General features: G+C 62.9%; 2 protein-coding genes across 2 annotated transcripts in view; one reads left to right on the top strand and one right to left on the bottom strand.

Annotated features, from left to right (window-relative positions):
- Positions 1-531: 531 nt before the first annotated feature.
- On the top strand, positions 532-14,596 carry LOC113913039 (refilin-A). The gene is given in 4 exon segments (XM_027576982.2): positions 532-939; positions 942-967; positions 12,498-12,607; positions 14,266-14,596. Coding segments are annotated over 4 exon segments (645 nt in total). The 5' UTR covers positions 532-761.
- A 7,061-nt stretch (positions 14,597-21,657) lies between these two features.
- The window catches only part of NCOR2 (nuclear receptor corepressor 2), a 212,644-nt gene continuing 208,692 nt past the window's right edge, over positions 21,658-25,609 (bottom strand). Inside the window, 3 exon segments of the mRNA XM_035723877.1 lie at positions 21,658-23,108; positions 23,934-24,113; positions 25,143-25,364. Coding sequence (XP_035579770.1) covers positions 22,927-23,108; positions 23,934-24,113; positions 25,143-25,364 — 584 coding nt within the window. The 3' untranslated portion in view covers positions 21,658-22,926.

The raw sequence follows: 25,609 nt of genomic DNA, 5'->3' as shown, positions 1-25,609 counted from the left end.
GCACTCAGCCATCCGGTTTCCCCTCCCTCGTAAGTCCCTGATCTCCTTAAATAGAGGTTTAGATCTAAAGACTCTGGCATTCTGACTTCAGAGAGATGGAGAAAACCTCGGGTGGCCACATCCAACATTACCACCGCCAGCACTCGGGGTGCCTCGGGGACCCCCGAGCCCTGGGGTGTGTCCGGTGGGCGCACGGAAAGCCTGCTCGGCCCGGCCGGCTGGCGGTGCCGACCCTGGGCGCGGCGGCAGGAGGGCGGGCGGAGGCCGGCCCGGGGCGGGTGCCCACCGCGCAGGCCGGGCGGGGTGGGCCGGGGAGGGGGGGGCGGGGGGGAAGGAGGAGAAGCCGGGGGGTGGGGTGGGGTGGGTGGGGTGGGGTGGGGTGGGGGGGGAGGGGTGGGAGAAGGAGGAGGAGGAGGCGCCTAGAAAAGGAGGCGCGGGGCCGGGAAGGTGCGGAGAGGGCCGGCGGCGGAGCGCGGAGGCGAGGCCGGGCGGGCGCGCGGCGGGGCGGGCGGGGGCGCAGGCGGCGGCGGCGCGCACCGAGCGACCGGGTGGCGGCGGGGAGCCGGGAGCCGGGGAGCCGGGGCGCGGGGGGTTGTGGGGGGGGGGACGCCGGGCCTGACGCGCCGCCGCTCGGCTCTGCCCGCGGGTCCCGGGCGCGCAGTCCTCGGCCCGCCGCCCGGCCCGGGCCCCGGAGCGCGGTGGAGGAGCCCCCCACCCCCACCCCCGAGGAGCCGGAGGCCCGCGCCCCGCGCCCCCCAGACATGGTGGGCCACCTGCATCTGCAGGGCATGGAGGAGAGCCTCAAGGAGAAGAGCCGGGAGGGCTTGCTGGACAGCCCCGACTCCGGGCTGCCCCCCAGCCCCAGCCCCAGCCCGCCCTTCTACTCGCTGGCGCCCGGCATCCTCGACGCCCGCGCCGGGGGCACCGGCGCCACCTCGGAGCCCCCGGACCCGGCGAGGCCAGAGCGGTAAGCGCGCGCCTTCGCGCAGAACCCGGCGAGGGGCCGGCGAGGGGCGAGGGGCCGCTCTCGCCGCGCCCCCAGACGCGGTGCCTCGGAAGCCGGGACGGGGTTCCCCACCACCCCACCCCCGCACCCCGGGCCCGAGCCCAGAAGGGGGCCCGGTGACAGCGGTGCTCCGCGGGCGGGCCCGGGCCCGGAGGTGGAGGTGGTCCGGCCTGACCCCTGGACCCGGAGACCTCTCCCCGGGGGTGGGCCTCTCGACGGAGCGATCGGTCTTGCCGTCAGCCCTGAAGGGCTAGGGGGTGAGGGAACACGCCCGGAATTCCCAAAGAAGTTGGCTCCCGGCTGGGTGGGCTTGAACCCCAGCTCGAGCATGTTGCTGACATCCGTAGCCAGGTCCCTTCCGCTCCTGACTCTGACTCGGGTCCCTGTTTACTATTCCCAGCGCTGCCAGCCTGAAAGCCTTTTTTTTTTTTTAAACAAAACAAAACAAAACAAAAAATCCCAGACAGTAACCCTTCCTTCCCTGGATGTTGAGGGATGTTGACGTGGAGCTGAGGCGCGCCTGGGGGAGGCTGGAACCCCAGGGCAGGAGACTCAACAGTTTTGTCTGCCCCTCGGACTTAGTGGGGCCTTCAGGTGGATTTGGGTGGGCACCCAGCTTGGCGGCTGGACCAAGCCAGAGTGGCCCCAGGCCTGCCGCAGCAAAGTGGGTGGGACCCAGCACCTTCCGGACTTGAGAAATGACAAGATGAAATTGGGAGGTCGCTAACGATCCCGTGGCATCCCCCCCCGCCCCGTTCTCGCCTGCTCTCTGCACGTCTTAACATCTTTTCTGCCAAGTGTATGTGCTGGCCCAGCTCCAGCCCGACTCTGCTTTCCTGGGGCCCCAGCGATGTTCACTCGGCACCTCACAGGGCACAAAATGCCTCCCCCCAGCTGAAAATCCTCCCAACAGCAGGAAGGAACGCTTGCCTTGCCTCAAGCCTCACGACATGCATTTCACTTGCGCCTCCCTTGCTCCTCAGTCCGGTGAGTCCCAAACTTGACTGGGCGTTGGCATCTCTCGGAGATTTCTTTGAACAGTATCCATGCCCACCTCCCAGCGGACATCCACGTTTTGTTGGTAAAGACTGTGACCTGAGCGCCAGGATTTTTAAAACCTCCCTGGATGATCTGATGTGCAGCCCAGTTTGGGAACTATTATCTTAGACCAAAGTCGCACGGTGAATTTGAGCATTGGGCTGGGGGTGCGGGGTGAGGGGAGCACTGAGGACTTGTCGGGGTGACAGAGGCTGTTTGCAGGAGAATCGATCCTGTGGTATGAATGCACCAGCTTTCCTGCAAGAGGGGCTCGCTCGGACTTGGCACAGCTGTTTGGGGGGTATTGGCGCTGCGCCGATGTCCAACAGGACAGGGCTTAGAAAGGGACAGGAAGACAGTTCCCTCCCCTTTAGTCTTTGGATGACCCAGAGTCCTCCTTAAAGAGGGTTTTCTGGAAGCTTTCTCTGCCAGCCAGGCCAGCCAGGGGCAGCCATAAGAACCGTGTGCCTGGCTTCCTTGTCTTGGCTGTTCTGGTTGATTTTATTTTTTTTTCCCCTTCCTTGCTAACTAGCTGCCAGGTACGGAACTGCGCTGTCCCTGATCTTTTAATTTGGCTTGAAGGCAAAACCTGGGGCTATTTCCACACAGGTAATTCTCTCCGGCAGTTAGATAGCCCTTCCCCCAGGCCAGAAACTCTCCTAACCCCTTGTACAGCCGCTCATTTGCTTTCCACAATATCCCAATGAAGTAAGCACCCTTATTACCCCATTTTCCAGAGGGCCAAGCTGAAGCAGGGGTTAGCGACTTACCCAAGGTCACTGTGTTGTTGGTAAGTGGCCTTGCTGGGAAGGAACCCAGGGAATACAGATCCTGAGTCTTTACGCTTAAACCTTCTATTATCCTGCCTTTCACTCTGTAGCTAATGAACCACCTTGTGTGGGTTTATTATTTTTTTCAATCCAAAAACAAAATGCCTGGGAACCTATGGGGTTTTGAGATGCTGCTTTTAATAAAAAGAGAGGAAATGGTTGCCACGGGCAACCTTCTCAGCTCCCCCCCCCCCCCCCCCCCCCCCGCCCGGGCCTGCAGCTGGGGCCCCGCCTACCTAACCCACGGGGCACCCCACCTCCTGGTGAACTCCTGACGTTTAACAGCGCCCTGCTCGCTGCTGACTCACCCAGCATGCTTTCCAGGTGCAGACTTAGGCAGGTTAGCCGCCGCCCATCTCGCACGTCTCTGGGGAGACGGACAGAAACCCGTCCCGCATCTTGGAGCCGATGGTGTCAAATGCCCAAGCGGAGACTGGTGGCCTGTGGGGCCCGGTTTCCTCTGGCATCCCCTTCGGTGCCATGTGCCAGACCATATGGGTCTGGGTGTCGGCCTGGTTTGCGCGGGCTGTTCTGACACCCAGTTCCCGGCGCTGCTACCCCAGCCAGGGGCGCGAGCTGCGAGTGCTGTCCCCAGTCCCTAGCTGGTGAGGTCCTTACCAGCTTGTCCCCCTGCTCAGTATGCTGGACACAAATGTTAAATTTGCTCACGCTCCATTTCATCACCGAGGTCCCGTCCCCCACCCCTTGCTTTGTGTCAAGAGGCTCACTCACAGTCTGCACAATGCCCCATTGACGCTGGGTGTCTGGCTGGCGGCAAGACTGCCCCCGCCCAAGCAGGCAGAGGCACTGGGGCCAGGCTGGGTGTGAATGCGCCTCCCCACCCCGCCTTGACCGTGGGTTTTCCTTGCTCGCTCGTTGGAGCAAAGAGAGTCATGTTCCTGGTAATTCCCAAGTCAAATGACGAGGTCGGAACCAGTCATTCGTCCCACCAGCACTTAACACCTACTGTGCGCTGTGCGCCGTTTTGGACAGCGGGCCACATAGCACTGAACAAGACGTTCAGGGTCCCCGCCCTCGTGGAACTGGTGTTCTCGTGGGGGAGACAGAGGCCACCAACTTAAACGGGACACCATACCGGGTGGCTTTGATAAGTGTTCTTAAAAGGTTGGGTAAGGGTGCAATGCCATAGCCAGGGTGGTGGGGAAAGTGGTGGTTAACAGAAACCAGGCCAAAGTGAGGGCGTGGACGTGATGGTTCTAGGGCTGAAGTGTGTGACAGTCCAAGAGCACAGCAAGTGCAAAGGTCCTGAGGTGGGAGCAAGATAGGAGTGTTCAAGGAGCCGAGAGGAGGCCGACGAGAGGCCAGAACGGGGACTTGGGGGCCAAGCTGAGGCCAGAAAGCAAAATTCCATTTGGTCTTTTGAGCATGTACTTGTGATTGTTTTATTTTTATCTTTCAAAAGGCATCCTGAGCCCCCACAGCCCCTCGAGTTAGAGACTCAAGTCGGACTTGACTGAGAGAGGTGCCGTGAGGAATGGGGTCCGTGCGGGACTGGCCCCACGCGGGCCCTGCTCCCCTGCAGGACAGAGGGACAGCCAAGGCTGCCCGTGGGCCAGGAGGGCTCGCCTGTCAGCTGCACTCCCCCCACAAATGAACCAGGCCAGGTGAGGGACACAGCGCGAGCAAGATACGCGCCATCCCTCCATGCCGCCTGCAAGCTCCTGGGGCCGGGACCGCCCGCTCGAGGTCGAGCAGACCCCTGATGTCCGCCCTCCCGCCTCCCGGGCCTGTCCGGCCGAGCTCTGGGGACGGAGGGACGCACGGAGGGACACTGTGGGGAGAGGGACAGGCTGCCTGTGAGGGAGGGGGGTATATGCAGCAAAGACCGCTAACGGGCAGTTCGGGGAACTTAGGCCAGCCCCGTCTTGGGCCGTCAGGGAGGCCGCAGACGGCACCGGGGGCCTCAGGCCGTGCTCTCTGGGCGCGTGTCTGAGAGAATAGCCACCACTGGGGGGGGGAGATGTGGGCAGATCTGGAGTCTGCGGGGGTGACAGTCTGGGCTGGATCCCACTCACATGTGGAGATGGCGTTCTCTTGCCCCGGGCTCTGTCCGTAGCCGGCAGCCTGGGCTCCGTCACGCACGGCTTCTGTCACCCCATCCAGGCTCCCAGGACTGTTTCTATGTTGAATGGGATTCTGAGCAGCACGCCTGGGAATTTCCCTAAGGATGAGGTGCTGCCTCCCTGGACCCGGATTCTGGGAGGAGCCATGTGGGCCGGGTGTAAGGAAGAACCAGCGGTGGGGAGTGAGAGGTCTGTGCCCCATCCTGGGAAGTTTCCCGGGGCTGCCCAGCCCTTTGAGGACACCCATGGTCACGGCCGCCTCCTGGGAGCTGGGCTGTCACGGCTCCCCCTCCCCGCCAGGAGTCCTGGATTTTCTCAGTCCTGTTTCTGGACCGTGAGGGTGATACCAAGGACCACAGAGGGAGGTAGGGATTTAGCGGGTTAGTGCCCAGAGTTGGGAAGGATGGAAGGATGGAAAGAGGAATGAATGCATGCATAAATGGACAGATGGGTAGATGGACGGATGGATAGATATGTATGAACGGACCAATGGACGGATGGACAGATGGATGGATGGACAGATGGGTGGATAGACAAACGGACAGGCGGATGGATGAATGGACAGACTGAGGAGACGGAGGTCAGTGCCCATGGCCCCCTGGCAGGCTCATCGGTGTCTCCCTGACTAGTGAAGGTGTCTGAGCGAGCTCAGGTGGAAGAGAGCCAGGTGCGTCAGGCCGAGGTGGAAGGAGCCCGTTTGCAGAAAGGGAGGCTGGGAGGAGGGAGCCAGAAACACGGGCACCTCCGTTCAGCCCTTGTGTGCTTGACCCTGGATGAATTGGCCTCCAGCAAAGTCTCGGTGGTGGGCTCACCTGCCCGAGAAGCTCCAGCTGTAGCTTTCGCGTGGAAAGGAGACAGAGAGGCCTGCCCCCTCCCAGGTGGTCTGGAGAGGGGGCAGCGAGCAGGAACCACCTTCCTGGGAAAACCGGCCTTCACTGGCTGGCCGCACCTCGCAGGTGCCCGCCCGAGCTCCCTGGGGCTGTGCAGCCCAGTCACAGAATGGGGGCTTAGAACAACAGACATGCCTTCTCTCGGTTCTGGAGCCAGGAATCTGAAGTCAAGGCCTCAGCAGGGCCATGCTCCCTCCAGAGGCCCTGGGGCAGTTGGGGGGATCCATCCCGTGTGTCTGTTCTGGCTTCTGGGGGCGGCTGGCAGTCCCTGGGGTCAGTCTCTGCCTCATCCTCGTGTGGCTGTCTTCCCTGCGTGTGTCTCCCAGTTCCCCTGCTTATAAGGACACCATTCCATGGAGGTAGGGCCCAGTCGTACCCAGTAGGACCTCGTATTTGCAAAGACCCTATTTCCCAGGCCCACCTGCCACCCACCATCCCGCTGGCCGCCTGTCACAAGGAGCAGGCTGGTCCTTGAGCCCTGCTTCCAAGCCGATGTTGGTGTTTGCTTAGTTTTCCTGCTTTGGGTGTCAGACCTCGGGCCTGTGGGGGGGGGTGCTGGGCCCGTGACGCTTTGTGAGTCTCCCGGGAGACTCCGTGCAGGGACTCCTGGGCTTCCGCCGCCAGGCCTGTTCAGCTCCACGGTGGTGCCATGTTGGGGGCAGGGCAGTGAGCCTAAGGAACCCCCTCCCCACTGCCCTGGGATTTGTCCCACGGCCCCAGGCCCTATCGTGAGAAGAGTGGGAACTCTTGAACGTCTCCTCCTTGGATCACTTTCCTCATGGGTGAAGGTCACAGTCGACAAATCCCAAATGCACACCGAAGATAATCCAGTTTAATTTGGATAGCAGCAAAAGCCATCGCCGGCTGCCAAGGTCAGTGACCTGGAGGAAAGGCCATTCTAGCCATTGCAGAGGTTCCACGTGGCTTTGGTGAGGACACCTCTCCGCCGTGTCAGTGGAGGGGGCGTCTCCCTAGCAGTCTCTCTCTCTCTCTCTCTCTGCAGGAGCAGCAGGGGGCTCTGGACCCCCCCCCCCCCCCGCTCCAGTCACACGCCCTCCATGGATGGGGCTGCTTGCTCCCTGCCGGAACGGAGAGCTCACGGCCGCCGTGCGTCCCCTGGGTTGGGCACGGACACCGCTGGGCTGTCCCTCCGTGTCCCTGGCGGCCAGGCTGGGACCCCTGGGCGGGCTGGGCTGTCACCCCGAGACACGGAACTCTCACAACGGAGCAGTTACCTTCCTCTGCCGTCCGGTGGGCCGTGCCTGGTTCGGCTGCCAGGAGCGGGGGGGGCTCCGAAGCACCCCTGTGTGTTTGTACTTCCAGCCAGCGCCGATTTATCCTCACCCCGGCGGCTCCTGGGAAGGCTCATGAATCACTGGCCGAGGCGGGTGGGGCCTCCGGACCCCGCTTCCTCTGGGGCCCGCCCTGGGCCCCCCACCCCCAGCCTGCCCAGGAGACCAGAGAGCTGGCCTGCTCCCCCAGACTATAACAGGGCCCTTCCATCTGGGGTGCAGAGGGCCTGGGGGGTGGTCTCCGCTCATCTGTGCGTGGGACTTGCTCGTTCTTCCCCTACCCCTGCTTCCCAGAGCTGCAAGGGGATCCAAATTCCCCTAGGTCACTGGCCAGTCCCGCGGGGTAGGCCTTACAAACGGCACGGCCTTATTATGGGTGGCTGAGCGGCTCCTGGCGTGTTCTCTTTAGGACCGAACAAGAATCCGGGCATCGGGTGGTGGTGGAGCGGGGAGAAGTCTGGGTGGGTGGGTGAGGGCGGTGGGCTGTCTAGGGGCTGTCTCTGCTCCAGGTAGGCCCATGGCCGGCGGAGCAGGTGCAGAGGCAGTCGGCCTCCTGGGCATGCGAGCCCCCCCGCGCCCTCTCTGCTGGCCCCCAGCCTGGTAACTCCCACCAGAATGTGACCCAGTCTTGGAGAAGCTTCTGTTCCAGGGTGGTTGGAAAGTCCTTTCAGGGCCAGTTGGGTGCTTTCTTGGCTGTGAGAGGTGCTTCCCTTGCCCGCTCTCCAGGCTGGCTGGGTTCCATGGGGCTGGCACTACCATTTTGATGTTAAAATAACCCTGCATCCAGAAAGACTCAGCTCTGAGCTTCCGGACGGGCCAGTGGCTGCCAGGGAGGCCGAGCACTGCGCAGCCGCCACCACCTTCCCCCTGCGCCTGTCCCTGGAGCCCTGCAGGGCTGTCCTGGGCCCTTGGCGGTGACTTCCGGAGCTGTCTCGCCACACAGGCCCGCTGGATGCCAGCCTACGTCTAGGTTTTTGCTGGCTTCCCATATCTCTCGCACAGCACTTGCAGTTTGGGTAGATTTTAGATGTTTTTCCACTGGGGCCCTTTGGAAAACGGTGCCCAGAGCTCCAGCTTCCCAGCCCAGCCTGTGAAATGAGTCTTGTCTCCTCTTCTGGTAGCCAGCCAGGGAGCGAGGTCCGGCCGGGATGGGGCTGCTCCCATGGGGCGCTCGGGGAGGTACCAGAAGGTCTGGCAGTTTCTTTGTCCTGGGTCGACCCCAGGGGATGGTGCTGCTCAGCTCTGCAACAGCACGGAAGGCTCTGCCCCTCAAAGCTGTCCTCCCTGCTCCCTAGCTTGGGAGTTATTCTTTCGGGAGGGGTGGGAGAGCAGGGTGGGGTGATGAAAACCAGCATCAGGCTTCCTCTGTCTCTCTCCAGCCGCTCCGCCGATCTGGACAGAAGAAACATCTCCAGAAACCTTAGTCCCCTCACACGCCTGCATCATTCTCTGTTTTCTTCCCTAGCCAATGTCATGCCCTCTTGAACAAGAGGCGCCCTGGGAGGCACTGTGCCTCATCCCACCCACACAGGGTCTGGCACGCAGTAGGTGTTCAGCCCACAGCAGGTGCTTGGCAAACAGTAGGTGCTCTGCAAACGCTTGTACACCTTTGGGGAAATGCCACTCTTTAGATAATGCCTTTGGGGAGAGAGCATTATTTTGATAAACATCAAACCATGGAGTTGTATAGGTGGGGTCCGTTGGTGTAACCAGATGAGCCGCGGAGGTTGCCCGAAGTGCTTAAATCTTGTCACTGTCCTCCTGCCCCTTCAAATTCAGTCTCCGGAAAGTGTGTGCTTGCTTCTGGAGGTGTGGTCTCAGAGCTCGCAAGGGTGTGGGCTATGTGGCTGTGCTGCTGTCCAGGGAGGCCCCCCCTCCCTTGGAGCTTCATGGGAAGGAAAACTCCTGCTACAAACCAGTTTGTATACAGGGCTTGCTCTGTGCCGGGCCCTGCCCCACACGTTTGCAGGCTCTGCGGCCCGTCACCCACTTCGGAGACCAGGAGGCTGCTGGCCAGAGAGGGGGGGCTGCCTGCCCCGAGTCCTCCAGGGCACGGATGGCTTCCCAGTGCTGCTGGAGCAGACAGCCCCATGGTGGCTTAAAGCGGCACATATTTATGATCTCACAGCTCCAAAAGTCAGAAGTCTGAAGTGGGTCTTGCAGGCTAAAATCAAGGGTTTGGGCAAGACTGCGTTCCTTTGTGGAAGGTCGAGGGGAGAATCGTGCCTTGTCTTTTTCACCTTCTAGAGGCTGCCTGCATCCGTTGGCTTGTGGCCGCTTCCCCCATCCTAAGGCAGCCGGGCAGTGTCTTCAGTCTGACCCCAACCCCCTGCCTCCCTCAGATAAGGACGCCTGCGAGCGATCGCGCCCGGCCGCCGGCTAGCCCAGGGTCCCCTCCCCATCTCAAGCTCCCTAACCTAACCACACCACAGTCCCGGAGATTAGGGCACGCACATCTTTGGGGCATTATTCCACCTGCCGCTCCCAGGAAGGAGACAGCAGTTGGCCCTTCGTGGGCCACTCCCTCTGTAAATGCCAGCGAGACATAGGGCCACCTTGAGGACAGCTACTGGGGGCTTTGGGGGACCTCCTCCTCCTCCAAGCCTCCGATCTTTTCTCCCTGTGGCCCTTGGCTCTTGTTCTGGGGACGCTGTGCTCGGCTGGGGAGGGGCTGCCGGCGATCCTGTCTGTAGGCTGACCCCAGACAGGCTTGGACCCGGCCCTGGGCTACCGAGTCGGTGGGGGCGTCTTTGCACGTGAGAGTTCTCACCTCTCAACGGTGCAGGTGCCGTGAGGTGCCCAGCCCTGGGTTAGACAGCCCATCAGGTCCTGGACGTTATGGAGCTCCTGGTCTGGGGGTGAGAGACAACAAAGGGGTCGCAGCACTGGACCAGGGGAGAAGGAACCAGAAGGACGTTCCCGGTGCAGGAAGCAGCATGAGCCGAGGCACAGAGGCAGTGGCCGTGTGGCCGAGGGCGTGAGGGATACGGGGGCAGGGGCCAGTCCCACGCGTGCGGGAGGCAGCTGAGGAGTGGGAGTTGAGGGCATAGACTCTGGAACCAGACCCTAGGGTTCGAATGCTAGTTCTGCCTCTTCCTAGCTGTGTGGCTTCAGGCAAGTTACTTGGTCACTCTGGGCCTCTGTTTCAGCATCTGTAAAATGGGGATGCTAATAGCAGCTCTCGGCCGGTCAAAGGAGTGAATGCATGCAGAGTGCCCAGGGCAGTGCCTGGTGCCGTCAGAGCTCACAAAGCATGGGCTGCTGGGATTTATCCTCATTCCGGTGAGGACCAGGAGGAGCTGGGTGGGGAGGGGACAGGTCCAGGAAATCTCAGGTCGATAAACAATCAGGTCTTGGTCTGAGCATGTGATTCCTCATCTTGTCCGATCCGGGGGGTGGGGGCTGGCCTGGAGGCGGGGCCCTTGCGCTTGCGTCTTAGGACCCTCCAGAGAACTGGGTAAAATGAATATCCTTTAGAACGGTATTGTCCAAGAGAACTTCGTGCGGTGGTGGGAATGTTCTAGACCCGCACCGATGGTACAGGAACCATGACTTCACGCGGCTGCTGAGCCCTTCAAGGGCAGCCCGGGCGACTGGAATTTGTCATTGGTTTAGCGGTACTCAGGTTACACTGCGATCAGCCCACGCAGCTAGTGGCTACCGGCAGGGACAGGGCAGCCCCAGAGCAGCGTCCCCAGAGGTGGGGGTTGCAGGAGACGCGTGGGAGAACTTCCTCTAGATGGTAAGACGTAGGAGCGTGGTTTGCAGGCAGCCCCAGACTTCAGGGGCAGGACGGTGATGAAGGAAAAAGGAAGAGAGATCCGTTCCGAAGACGAAGGGCGTCGGGAGTGCGGGTGGCAAGCGGACACAGCAGGAGCTGAGGAGCGGGCAGTGACGGGGGGCGTCGGGGGGGGCGGGCTGCGCCTCATCTGTGTCCCACGGCCCCGTGCATCTCAGCTGGTGGAGCGGGGGAGGCAGGGCTGGGGTCGGGGTGCTGTCTGGGGCTGAGGTGACCCCTCAGGGGCCTGACTGGGCGGCGTTCCGGGACACGTGAAAGTGCAGTCCCCGTGACCTGTGGGGCCAGAGTTCACTCCACTCCACCCGTCAGAGCACGCCTCAAGGGTCACTTCCACAGGGAAGCCCTCCAGGATTCCCCGACGGTCAGTGCCCCCACAGCCCGCCCCTGCGCCGGCCCAGGGATAACAGCCCTCACCGCAGTTGGAATTCTAGTCCTTGACGGGTCCTGTGAAGACCAGCGGAGGATTCAGGCAGCGAGCCGCAGCCTGGATCCCAGGAGAGCACACAGAGGCTCCGTAAACGAACCGAATGGAAGGCCCCCCGCCATGCCCCCTGAGCTCATTGAGCGCTCGCTGAGGGCACGTGGAGTCACAGCAGAGGCCGGCTGGGGGGTGGCCCCGCGTGGGACACCTGTATCAGTGCGGGCTGGTGACGTGAGGTGACGCTGCGTCACAAACATCCCCAGGCCCTGCTCTACCGAAAGCAGAGGTCTCTTTCTGGCTCTCACTCGGCGTTCGTCATGGCTTGACCGTGACGTTGAAACCCGGGCCATCTGCCTTCCAGAGGAACTGAGGGCCTCAGGCTGGTGAAGAGGCCGCAATCTTGAACGTCCCCCGAGAAGGAAGGTCAGCGATGGGGGACCTCACCCCGGCGTGAGACCCTGGGTCCGGCCGTGCCACGTGCCCCTCGCCCCCGGGGCCTGGGGGTGGGTTGTCGCCCCACGAGCGGAAGGCAGAGCGAGGGCGCTCGCGGCCGATGGGCTGGTAGCCACCCTGGAGGTAAGACAGGAGGCGGGGCTGAGGGCCGGCCTCAGACGGAGCGGCTCCCGGTCCCTGCCCGGCTCAGGTGTCCCCACCTCCTGAGGACGTTCGCGCCGCTGTGTCCCTCCTCCCGGAGCGGGGGCCCTCTCTGCCAGCCTGAGACCCAGGCGTGCCCTCGGCCTCGGGCGGCACCAGGCAAGGTCAGGAGCCAAGGTGGTCTCAGCCGCCCGCAGGGCTCCCAACTACCTGCGTCAGCACGGGGGGTGGCCTGGGGGGCCTGGAGCTCGGGGTCCCAGCGCTCCAGGGCTCTGAGCCGGCTCCCGGGGCGTGCTGTGGGCTGGGGGTTGCAGGGAGAGGCCATTACCACAGCCTGGGAACTGGGGGGCGGGCTGGTGGGTGGGGAGCCGAGGGCTCAGGGGGCTGTGCTGGGGGGGGGGCTTCTTGACGGACCCCACGAAGCAGGCTTCCAGACCAAGCCAGGGCTGGAAGGATGTGGGGCAGCCCTCTCATGCCCCGTGGGGAGCTGGGGCCACAGGGCCGAAGGGCTGTGTAACCCCGTGTCCATGGCTCTCCTTACAGCCCCCTGCCCGCCCCCTGCACTCCCCAGCGCTTGAGATGAGGCCCCGGATGCTGCCTGTGTTCTTTGGGGAGAGCATTGAGGTGCACCCAGAGCCCACGCACGAGATCCGGTGAGTGGGGCTGCAGGGCGGGTGGGGATGCGGCAGGCGCTGGTCCTGATGCCCCGTGGGGAAGGGGGGCCAGGCTGTGGGCCCGGCAGGCCCCCCCGCCCCCGTCCCCTCCTGGGCAGCCCTCTGGTTGCTGCTCCCTGAGGAGGTAAAACCGAGGCTTGGCCAGCGATGAACTGATTCTAAGAGACGCTGACCCAAGGGGACCTTCTCTGTCTCTCTCCCGTGCTCCGGGTCTGCACCGGGCCATTTCCCCCCTGCCCTTCTTCCCAAATCTGGCTGATTTTATTTTAATCCAACCTCCCAGAAAGTCTGCACAACGATCAGCCCTCACACACCTCGCGGAGCTCCCTCCCTCCTCCGGCCCCGCCAGATGTTTTGGTATCTGTGACCCAGCCCCACACAGGCAGCCGGGGACCCCCTTTTCTGCTCAGGGCTTGGCAGGTGTCACGTGAACACAGAGTTGCCCTGGGTTCCTGGGACTGTTGTGTCTCCTTTATCTACTGAGGAGTCCTTGACTGCACCCGTATCAGGTGCGCTCCCGTGTGTGGGACATCTTAGGTGCATCTGGACTTCTGGGCTAAGGTGACCCCACCAGGAGATTTCCTGCATTGGTTTGCCCTCCTCGGAGGGCTTCTGGGGATCAGGGTTCTCGGAGGTGGAGTCCAGGGCCCACGGGTCTTGCCCGTATATCCACAGGATCCTCGGGCGTAGATCTGACCACGTCAACCTGGGTTGGCCAGGGAGACCCGCTGCCCCCCAACCCCCCCCCCAGCTCCGGATGCGGTCCCAGGAGACAGACGGCTCCGCTTGACCGTTCGTTCTTCCCAAAGAGCCCCCGTTATTTAAATGTGGACTAAGACGACCAGCCGCCCCCACACGGGTGCACGAGAGCTTGACTCTCGGGCCCTCCGATTCCCTTCACGAACTGACCGTCTGTGGGGCTGCGATGGGGGACGAGGCAGGTACAATCCCCACCCTCCCCGAGCTTTTGCCTGCAGTTTGCTTTTTGGAGTCTGGAAGCAGAGCTCTGGGGCACTGAGCAGCTGCTCGCTTGTAAGGGGGTCACGCACCTGGGGGTGCCGAAGCTACTTTTTGGGGACACTTATTTTGGTATAATTTCAAACTTAGAGCAAAGCGTCAGGGAGAGCAAAAGGAAGCCCCGCATCCCCGTTAAACAGAGTCACTGCTTCTTTACATTTTGTCCTGTTTGCTTGAACATCTGCACGCGCTCTCCTTCTTCATAAACGGAACTTTGGTCTGAACCATTGGAGAGAGGCAGTTGGTGGCATCCCGACCTCTAGCGCCCTTCCCGAGAGCGGGGACATACATCCTCCCGTGTAGTGACACCACCCCCCGCATCCCCACGGCACAGATTTCGTCCGCTGCCCCCACGTGTCCTTTCACGGCAGATTTCTAGCCCAACTCGGGATCCGCCCCGAGTCACGGGCCGCGTTGAGTCCCACCTCTTTAGTGCCCGGCAAGCGGGCACACTTCCTCTGCCCTTTGGCCCTGACACTTTGGGAGAGCCCAGGCCATTCTTTTCGGCGGCGCCCTGCCCATGTTCACAGAGCCCCGCCCCCAGACGGCACAGGTGGGCAGGGGCAGCCCCCATCCTGGGCTCACCCTGCCTCCCGGCCCCCCCCCCCCACCCTTCCCAGCTGCAACTCGGAGGTCAAGTACGCCTCGGAGAAGCACTTCCGGGACAACGTTTTCTACGCGCCCGTGCCCACGGTCACGGCCTACAGCGAGACGATCGTGGCGGCACCCAACTGCACGTGGCGCAACTACCGTAGCCAGCTGACCCTGGAGCCGCGGCCCCGTGCCCTGCACTTCTGCAGCACGACCATCATCTTCCCCAAGCATGCCAGGAGCACTTTCCGGACCACCCTGCACTGCAGCCTGGGCCGACCCAGCCGCTGGTTCACCTCCAGCGTGCAGCTCCAGCTGTGCGAGCACCCCCGCCTCCTGGGGCCCGTGGCGGCGCTCTGACGGGGCGGGGCCGCCCCCCTACCAGTGACCTTGGACTTGGGGGGCTCGAGGACGGACTCCGTGGCTCAGCCTGGAGCCGGGGCAGGAGGGAGGTGGGGGAGGCCCATCCCAGTGTGGTGGACTCCATAAACACGTCTCTTTTATTAGCTCAGAAGCGGGTGAGGCCGCGCGGGCATGGCTCTCTGAAGATGCGGTGGGTGGTGGCCCACCCCAGCCTTCTGGCCGGAGAGGGAAGGTGGGCGTCGGTGGCGTGCCCATGGAGCCCAGAGCAGCCGTGGCCGGAGGGCTGCTGCAGCCCCTCCAGGCCCCCGGCCATCCCGTCTGTCCGGGGCTGCCAGCCTGGCTCCCAGGCCGTGGGCCAAGGAAGGGGGGGTGCCACCCCAGGCACCCACACTCCTGGGAAGAGCTGTCTCCAAAGTGGGCCCTTCACCTGTGCGTGGCTTGGCGAGTGGCCCAGGCTGAGCGATCGGGGGGTCGTTGAGCCGGGAGGCTGGGCACAGGCCAGCCGCTGAAGCCAGGGCTCGTGCTGGTAAAGACCTTGCCTGAGCGGCTCTCGTGTCCTGTGTCCCCAGGGACAGAGATTGAGGGCATAGCCCGCCTAAATGGAGGCCTGGGAGCTCTGAGGCCGGAGCCTCGCCCCCAGGGCATCCCTGCCAACCTCTGTCCGTGCAACCCCAGCAGGAGCAGGACTCTCAGCCAGGAGCCTCCGTGCGAGGTGCCAAGGGGAGGTGTCTAAGCGCTCGGAACGTCTGCCGTCACCTGCATGAGGGTCCGGGCTCAGCTGTTGGCTTAAAGAGATACTATGGGGGTTTCTGCACATGGTGATGCCACATGGGCCGCAGGGCTCACCTGGCGTGTGATGCCGGGACGCGCCAGGGCCTAGGGACCACGGTCTGGTGCCCCAGGAGCCCCCAGTGTGGCCTGAATGGACCCGGTGGGTAGGGGGCTGCCCCGCCACTCCCTTGGTCACCCCCATGACAGGGGTGAGAGAAGCAACTCTGAGCTCACGTCCAAGAGAGGCAGAGTGCCTGATATATTTTTATATATCTACACAGACGGTGCATGTTCTCTCCACAGTCTGATTAACAAAGGAATAACTTAAGAACTTGACTGATCATCTTAATAAAATGTGCAAACCCAAAGACGCTCCCCCTTCTGTGTTTCTGAGCCCCTCAGATCCCATGGGGTAGGGGGACAGGTTTTCATCGGCCCCTGTACTCTGTGACCACCCCTCTTCTTCCCACCCAGGCTTAGCTTCAGGGAACCCCGCCTCCCCTCAGCCTCTCCTCTGCTCACAGGGAACAGGGAGGTGCTCAGAAGGCTCAGAACCCTGTACCCCAACCCCTTAGCCTCAGTGGGCACGGCTTCACCCAAGAGCTGGTGAATAAATGCAGAGACCCAGGCCTCACCATGGGATTCGGGTCTGGGGGTGGTTCCGAGGGACCCTGGGAATCTGCATTTTTTTGGTACGCAAATGCTTTGTGCCCAGCATCTCAGCCCCCTGCACTGATACCCCCAACCCCCCCCTGAGAAGGGCCCCGGCTGCCTCTGCAGAGAAGGTCGTCCCAACCCCTGTTACAACTTCTCTCCACCTCGTCCATGTCTTCGGAGGGGCCCCTGGGGCCCCGGGTTGTGAGTGCTATTAGGGAGACGCTCGGCAGCCACGGGACACTGTCCCCTGGGAGCTGCAAATTCAAACTGGAATTTGCCTCCCTGGGGCTCTGGAGTTGGTGGGCTGAGCAGTGGGGTGCGTTTTGACATAGAGGCTTTTTGCAGGGGACAGACCCCTCATTCGAGGGGGTGGGTCGCAGGAGTACAATGGACAGGGTCATTTGTGGCCCCTGATGCCGGGCCCTGAGCCTGCCGTCGTGTCAGATGGCGTAATTGTAAAGCGTGCTCCTTCAGCACCCAGTGTGCTCCCGATGCTGGAAGAAACATCCCATGTGGTTTCACTCCGGTCAGCCGTACCTGCTGAGATGGGGCACTCCTGTATCTCCATTTTACAGAGGAGTAAGGCACAGAGAGGTTAAGTAACTTGCCTGAGGTCACACAGCGAGTGGGAGGCAGGGCCAGGATCGTACCCCCTTGGCTCCTTGCCTTTGATGGAGGATGGTCTCTAGCAGGGTGGGGCCAGGGGCTGAAAACCGGGAGGGTCAAGGACAGGCTTCGGTCACTTTGAGGAAGACTCCCGAGGCTTCTGTGGGCTGTGTGGACAAGCCTTAGGGACGCTGAGAACCCAGCCCATTTAGAGATGGGATTCTGTGTGGACATGGGTGCTGGCGGTCACATCATTTGTTCCTAAGCAATCCAACTGCACAAGCTCCATTTCAACCATGACCTTGATCTCCTACCACTTGGAGGAAGAATGGGTTGGGCTTCTGGACCTGTATGATGATTCGGCAGTTATGCTGTCGGTGAACTCAGCGACCTTGGGGGTGCCCCCGGGGTCGCCCTTCAAGAAGCAACTTCCGAGGTGCACAGGTGGCTGGCAGCCTCCAGCTGCAGCTTTCTGGCCCCTGCCTGGGCCCCCCAGCAGGAGTCCTCGCCCTCGGGGGACCAAGACGATGCCTTTCCCTTCTCTTTCCGGACGTCCGCTCTGCCACGGCCAGTTCTCCCAGACAGAGAGCACAGCAAGGTGGGGTCCCTGACTGCTCCCTGTCTCCAGGGGGCTCCGTGAGGCCCAGCCTGGGAGGAGGACAAAGTGGAGAGCAAGAGCAGCTGCCCGGAAGGCCCCCAAGCGCACCCCGGTTTTCCTGGGAACCCAGAAGACCTGGAGGCCAAGCAGAAGAGATGCCAGATTCATCTAGATCCTTGGGATTTCCACCCCCCAGATGAAGAGACCGGAGCGCGGTGCCCCCCGTGCCCAGGCTCAGGCTGTGTGACCTGCCCGGCTCTGCTCGCGCCGCGGACCTAGACACACAAGGAAGGCCCCGGGGGCGGGGGGGCAGGTGTCACTCGCGCAGTTCCCTGGGCGCAGGAGACCACACTGGGGACAGGCCCTGTGGCCGGAAAAAGGGCATGTCATTAACGTCTCTAAGCATCTGCCAGATGGGCCCTCGCTCTCGCCTCCCAGGCTGTGGGAGGTGAGAATTGGCGTCTGCCGAGCCTCTGCGGCAGCTGACCGGGCCGGGAGCCTTCCCGGGGGCAGGGCAGGGCCTCCGCCGCCCGCGCCCGGGCAGAAGCCCCTCACACGGGCCCGCTCTGGCCCCAAACACCCCTCCTGACCCTCTGCTGCGGTCACTCCTGCCGGCTCCGGGTTCACAGCCACGAGCCTCGAATCAAACTTGGCAGCCCCCTCCCCCCACACAGGTGTCCCCGTCCCCTGGGCATGGTCCTGCCCCCTCCTCCCCAGAGTGGCAGTGACAAGGGCAGCTGGTGAGGCGTCGGAGCACTCGCCCCACCTGCAGGCCGCCTGGCCCATTCATCCTCATGGGGAGCCTGGGAGGTCGCTGGGGGGAAGTCCTAGTGCAGAGGCGGGGCCCGGCCGCCGGTCTGTCACACGGCCACCAAGTCCCCGGGCTCCCTGGAGGATCCATCCGCACGATGGCCCTCCTTGGCCTTCTCGAGGACAGGATGGCCAGGGAGCGCCCCCCCCAGCAGCTGGCCATCCCTTTACTCCCCAAACATGCAAATCAGAGCCCCCTTTCATTTTCTATCAAACCCTCTTTGTCCGTTCCTTGCCTGGTGGCCCCGTCTGGCTCCCGCACAGGTGAGGGAACAGGGTCTCTGCAAGCGAACAACAACCCCCTTTTCCAGAGGTGGTGACTGAGGCCCAGGGGGTTCAAATGGCTGGCTCAGGGTCACACAGCCGTCAAGTGGCTGGTGAGGGTGGAGCCCTCGCCTGCCCTGACCCGCTCCCCCGGCGGCGGGGGGGGGGCTCTGTCCTGCCCTTCTCTGCTGTGCCACCCCATCCTGGCCCCCCACTGGTCTCAGAGGCTTCTCTCTCTCTCAATCCAACCAACACGCTTGCAAGCCCATGTCACCCCAATTTCAGAAAACCAGCAAATTACCTTGTTGGGCCCCCACACTGACTTGCATGTGGCCACCCTGGGCTCCCAAATGTCCCTGTCTGGTCTCCCCTCCCAGCCCCGGCCCACACAGGCTCCCTCCATTCAGACCATCCTCCCCTCCCCCGCCCTCCCAAGAGCTACCACCTCCAGGAAGCCACCCGGACTGCTCCAGTTCTGTTGTCACAGTGTCTGCATCCCCTAGCCCCAGGGGGGTTTGTCCTGAGCCAAGCCCAGTGCCTTGGGGACCAGTCTGTCCCTGCCCTCCCTGTGGGCGATGGCTCTTTAGGCCGGGCCTCCTTCTACCACATGAGCCCCGACCGGAGACCTCCGGCCAGACAGAGGGAGGAGCCAGGTTCTCAGCCGGGGTCGAGCTCCGACCTTGGGCACCCACCCCCGCCACCGTCCTGAGGACGGCAGACCACCCCATCAGAAACGCTGGGGCTGTTTGCTGAGAACACAGATTCTCAGGCCGAATCGTAGATCTACGGATTCACATTCCTATTCTCTCGTCCGGGCCCAGGAATGTGCATTTAGGCAACTTCCCAATGTCCCAAGACACGCGGACCTTTGCCAACCACAGTCCTTCACTTTACAGATCACATGCTGGTCTCCTATTAGATCTGCTCCTCACAGGGTCCGTTCAACCCAACACTGTCGCCCGGGGAGCTCAGTCAGCAACAGGGCAGGAGGGAAAAACAAGAGCTCTGCCCTTGAGGGGTTCTGTCCGATTCGGGACACGGGTAGTCACAGTGTGTTATCAGAGACCCAGAGAGAGAAGGTGGTGAGGTAGGAGATCTTAGAAGATGCACTATCCCAGCTGGGTTTTGAAGTGTGTGTAGGAGTTTTCCGGGGAACAGCATGGGCCTCCGTCTCAAAGATGGAACAGTGAGAAAAGCAAACAAGACTGGGGTGGAACGAACTCTCTGGGGGTTGAGGACTGGTTGATGGAGGGTGGAAGATAGGGTGGCCAGGAGCTCTCCCTACACCCCCACGTTGGGTCAGGGCCACTGGCCCGCAGAGGAAGACAGACAGAGGTGCTAGAGGGCATTGGCTCTGAGGCCACGGAGACGGGCTGGCGGAGAGGACCATGTAGGCTGAGACTTGCGCCCCCTTCCCAGATCACTCTGGTCTAACTGCGGCTGAGGGAGGCGCCACGGGACCCTGGGTGGCACCGGCACGTGTGGCCCAACCCTGGTGGCTGGTGTGGCCAACACAGCCTGACCCATCCTGGATGGCCTACGCCCACAGTGGAGGAGGGAGGCCCTGGCCAGCACAGGACCCTTTGCTGGCCCGACACTGCCACCTGCCTGCCAGCCTCAATACTACAGCCCAGGTGCCCGGCAGAACCCTGTGGGGGGATGCACGAGGCCCACTGCCACTGGGGGAGGGGGGCGGGGGGGCACTCACAATGTCCCCAAGGCTCCACAGAACGTCACCACCAGGCCAGGCTCCAGGCCTCTCTGCTCATCTTGCCTCATGCCACAGGCTGGCAGGAGAAACTCAGGGTGATACGGAGCGTCAGGGAGGCTGGGCAGAGTCCCTGGAGGACTTGGGCCCCTCCCCCAGCCCCATTCCTGGGGCCTCCCAGATACACACCCTGGGGAGGTGGGGTGCCGGCCAGCCCGGGGAACTGGGCAGCAGCAGTGTGGAGCTTGGGCACGGGATGGCAATTTCTGCCTCCAGGGGACCCTGGTTCTCTCTCCTCTGCCTGCCCGAATCCCATGGGGTCTCTGCAGTGCCGAGCGTAAGGCTGGAGTCTGGTGAGGGGCAGAAGTGCCGTGGACCCGCGGCCACCCTTGCTGGCGACACCTCATCAGAGCCCTGCCCGGCGGGTTCGGAACTGAATAAACGCTATCCCCTTGGCCAGACACATCGGCCGGTTAGCAAGCTGGCTGGGCCAGGCTGGGCTCCTCTCTGGGTATTTGGGGGTGTCTGTCCCTGGGGGGGGGGGCAAGGGGCCAGCACCCCTGGGCCAAGAGCCTGAGGGACAGGGGCAGGGAGGATTCCAGGACCATGACGCCCAGGCTAAGCAGGATGCGCAGAAAGAGCCTACCCTGCGGAAGATCTTGGGAGATTCACTTTTAGTCCTAGACCCCCGTGAGGGGCAGAGTGCCCGCCTCCCGAATTCCTCAGAGCTCCCTAAGGGTCCCAGAGACCCAGGGCCGCCCCCAAGAGCAGACCCCGGACTGGGCACAGCAGCCGGAGGCCTTCCAGCAGTGTGCATCCCCTGGCTGCCGGCTGTCCACACGTCAGGCAGGCTCTCTGCAGAAGGACTCTGCTGACAGAGCCCGAAAGGGACACAAGTCGGTGGCCCCTCAGCCCACAAGGGGGGGCCGACCCTGGCTCTGCCGGGCTGCAGGTTCTCGGACTTCTGCTTGCGAAGGGGGTGGGCACGACGTCCACATTCGGGCCAGTGACGTGTGGCAGTGGCTGACAGGTGGCTATTTGGCTCTTGGCTGCAGGAGGCCCTGAGGCCAGGCCAGAGCGGGGTGGGGGGGTGGGGGGGTGGGGGGAGGAGCCCTTACGGGCGAACAGGCAGCGGGCTCCCCCCGAGGGCCCACCGCACACACCCACACACGTGCAGGGCGGGCAGACAGGACGGTGGGCAGTGAGACCTCCCGAACGCCCTTCCAGAATCAGGCACCCAGCCCGGCAGTAGGGGTTGGGATCTGGCCCCATGACCCAGGACCGGGCGAGAGTCTGGAGGACATGACACGGGCCAGGGTGGCAGACGAGATGGCCGCGGGGGGATAAGGAGCAGGCGAAGGCCAACAGCCTCTGTCCGTGGCCTGACACCCGGGCCTTGCTCGTCAGGAACACGGGACGCAAAGCGCGGGGCGCCTTTTGGGGACACCTTCCGCCAAAGCTGCAAGCGGCCGCAGCTTGGTGGCTGTTTCAAGACCCAGGCAGGTGAGGCTTGTTCTCCCTTTTGCCTCGTAGTCAAAGAAAAGTGTGACGGCCGAGGGTCTGTTTCTGAGCACGACGTCGGCAAGAATGGAGTGAAAAGCACTCAGCGGTGACGAACTGACGGTGACCATCTTGAACACGACTGCGGTGCCCTCTCCGTGGGTGTGAGGGCGGGAACCCCCCCCCGCAAGGTGTGCAGACTCGATACCGTCTGCTCAAGGTATGAATGTCCGATGCTCTCAGCACGGGCGCGACTGTTCAAGCCCCTCATGGTGACATTCTTACCGTGGACGGAAATACTCACCTGCAAAGGGGACGCGTCTGGTGCGCTGCGGGGGGTGTTTCCTTACCCCTTCAGGGTTACACTCCCGCTGTCCCCCGAGGCCCCACGCGCCCGCCCTCCTGGCTGCCCAGGCCAAGGGAGAGAAGAAGCCTTTGTAACTTGAGTATAATTTGCTTTTTAATGAGAACAACGTGTGTAAATGACAGAACGCCACCGCCGTGCGCGGATGGCGGCCACAGAACACCCATCAAATTCATTCTGCCCAAGGAAGGGGGGGAGGGTGCAGGGGCGCTCACCCCCCGCCCCCCTCAGTCCTGCGGACGATGGGGTCACTGGCTGGCGGCCTGCACACGCCTCTTGAACGGGAAGCAGAGATCGAAAGCACAGCAGCAATAATACTGGGTAAAGTCCTTCCTTGCGTAAAACATCTGAATTAATTCATTGAAGGTATCAAAAATATACCCTGTAAACCAATACATCATTTACACCTGCCTTTCCTTCCCACCGCTGCGGCAACGCCGTGTGAGACTAACAGTCCAGTTCCGTGGAGCGTCCGCTCGCCCCAGACCGCACCTGGCCCTTTCGCCCGCCCATCCGGCCCAACTGGGTCTCCCGCAGTCTCGCTGACCGGGGCAGTCCGTGGAGACCGGGACGAGAGCACTGGGGGCTGGACAGGGTCCGTGTCCGTCTGTCCAGAGCGAGAAGCGGAATGGGGACGGAGGGAGGGTGCGGGGGCTGCTAGCTCAGTTTAGACTTTGGTTCCAAATGTGTTAAGGGGGGAGGCAGTGGCGTGGGAGGTGCGTGGTCATCCTGCTTTGGGTCCCTGGCCGCCCCGGCTGCGTGCGTGTGGCCACCACACGCCGCTGCGCCCCCTCCCCGGCCCCTCCCCCCGAGCACCAGGTAAACATCCCCTGAGTAAGGTCACTGCACAGGACCAGCCCGGGGCGGGAGTCGTAGTTAAGGCTTTAGACAGGCAAGGATGCCGGCTCTGGACGGACGGACTGATGGGCGCGCAGGCAGACTCAGGGGCTCCTTCCTCAGTGGGGGGAGTCGGCGGCTGCCCCGCTCCTTGCCCGGCTGCTCTGGCCACTTGCTGGGCCCCGGCGCCGCCCCCCACCCCGTTCTGACAGTCACTCGCTGTCGGAGAGCGTCTCATACTGCGAGCACAGCAGCGGCTTGGGCTCCTCGTCCCAGGCATGGTGGGGGCCAGCAAGGGGCCCGCTGCCCGCGGGGAGGCCAGGTGGGGGTGGGGAGGCCATGACACCCGCCTGCAGCCGCATGATCAGGGGGTTGTAGGGAAATGGTGTGGAACCTGCCGGAGTGACCAGGAGAGACCGTCAGGAGGCCCCCGTGAGCTGGGGACCCCCCCACGGGCCCACCTATCTACCACACTGGGGACTGGGCCTTGCCACACACACACACACACACACACACACACACACACACACACACACACACACACACACACACACACACACACACACACACACACACACACACACCCCCCCCCGTCTGGCCACACACACACACACACACACACACACACACACACACACACACACACACACACACACACACACACACACACACACACACACACACACACACACCCCCCCCCCCCCCGTCTGGCCACTGTCCCAACCCAACCCCTCCTAACTCCTGTGAGGTTCCTCAAAACCGCTTCTTTCTCCTCAGCGATATCGTGTCCTGGCCACCTGGGGCCTAGGCCAGTGGGGGCCTCTTGGCCACTTCTGCCCTTGCCCCGCTCGGCCCAGCGCTCTCCTGAACCTACATCAGATCAGGCATGTTCCCACTTACAACCCTCCAGTGGCCCCTCGCGCTCACCAAGAAGACCCGGCTCCCTGCGACCCGCCACGCCTGTGGGATCAGCCCCCTCTTCACTTCCTGAACCCTCCCCTTCTCTGGTCGGGACCAGAGGCCAGCTTCCCTGGATGGCCCTAGGCACACCCTTTCTCCCCACCTGGGCCCCTTGGCAGTTTTCTTAGAAGAGGCCAGACCAGGCACTCTGCACACAGCAGGGGCTCGGGCACCCCGCCCCCCTCGACTCCCGATGACCCGTGCGCCCGGGGGGCTGACAGCCAGCAGGCCCACGCGCTCCCCACTCCCCGATGCCCACCTGCGGACGACGGCCGGTCCTCCCACACGCGGTTGGTGAGTGGGGTCCGGCGGTTGCAGTCCCCCTCCGAGTGCACCGAGGAGACCGAGGGTGGCCGGTCCCCAGACGCCAGGCCTGGGGCCGGGGACTTGGCTTTTCGGCTGCTGGGTCTGCCAGAGACTTTGGCCTTCCCGCCACCACCTGCAGGGGGGCACACAGGGAAGGGCCACGTTGGACTGTGAAGACGGCTCTCACACGGTGAGGGTGGGGGTGGGAGGCCCTGGCTGCTTGCCTCTCGGGCCACCACGGAGGGGGAGGACAGCAGTTTGACCCCGCCGGGATGCCGAGGAGATCGACCGGAGGGGACAGATCCAGCCCTGGGCCCGAACCTGGAGGTGGGTTTCTACTAGGGGAGTGAGTTGAACTATTTTCAAAGGCCCCTCAGGCTGCCCTGTGGCTGATACCCCGAGCATGAAGCCTCAGGCCTCTGGCTTGACCCTGACCATCGCCCCCAGGACTGTGCCGGGGCTGGGAAGGCCGTAGGCCCTCTGCAGAGAAGCCGGGACCCTTGAGGCCAGGCCTGGGCCCCCACTAAGTCCAGAAACCGCCTGGAACCAGACTGTCTAGGTCAGACAAATGGGCCTGAGTCTCCTTGCTCAGATACGCAGTCTTGATCGGGGACCTGGGGCAGAGGGGGAGCCGGCCCCTCTGCTTTCCCCGACTCATCTGAGTTTGGGGCTGGCACATTGACACGGGTGCCCACCCCATCAGGTCCCAGGCCAGCCAAGGTCACACACAATGGCCCCAGCAAATGTTGGACCCACGGGCCTGGCTGTCAGGAGGGGTCACCCTGATCCACACAGAGATGGGTCCTTGCTCTAGCCTGATCTCCTCGAAGGAGATGCAAAACGGGCCCGGACGTGGGCATCCCGGGGACCTGTGTCCAGCAGGGGAGGAAGGCAGGGCAGGGCTCGGACAGCAGTGAGTGTTTTTAGAAAAGCAGCAGCTCCTCTGGACCTAGTGGGCAAGGGGAGGGCCGGGGCTGTGCCCGCCCAGATGGGGATTAGCCAACTCCAGACCCACGTCAAACACGCACAAAAATAAAGTCACAAGCTCCAAAGCTGGAGGGGGTTGGTCAGAGGAACGCGGAGGCACAAGATTAAGGACACCGGGGTGGGGACAGACGGGGCGGGCGGGGCTGGAGGACCGAGGCGGGGGAGGCCTGCAGACCTGGCGAGGTGAGTGCGTGTTCGCTCCTTCCGTCAGCAGCGGTTATGGGCATAGCAGCGGGCAGGCTGGCACTGGCATTCAGAGGGTTAAAAGCATTGGCGCTGAGCGGGGGCTCCTCCCACTGATCATATTTACCCATGAGCGCCTTTCTAATAATGGCCTCCAGCCCCATGTTGGTGCTGGCATGCTCCTGCACCGCCTGGCTTCTGCAGGTCATGAGGCCTGGGAGAGAGACACACACAGGGGCCAGGAGGGGCCGGAGGGACAACGGAGAGAGGGAGAGAGAAGCAGAGGGTGGGGGGGGGGAGGAGAAGAGAGAATACACAGTGAGCACATTTTGGCAAAGCAACATGTTTCTTCATTTCCCTGTCCCCCTTATTTTCCTGCAGCTTGGTGATGGGGTGGGGGCCCCCCTCGGACTCGGGCCCTGGGGTTTGGGGGGATTGGGAGGCGAGATGACCACCCCC

The sequence above is a fragment of the Zalophus californianus genome, chromosome 14, assembly GCF_009762305.2.
Source record: "Zalophus californianus isolate mZalCal1 chromosome 14, mZalCal1.pri.v2, whole genome shotgun sequence".
Taxonomy (NCBI): domain Eukaryota; kingdom Metazoa; phylum Chordata; class Mammalia; order Carnivora; family Otariidae; genus Zalophus; species Zalophus californianus.
This window is presented reverse-complemented; position numbering and strand designations above follow the sequence as displayed.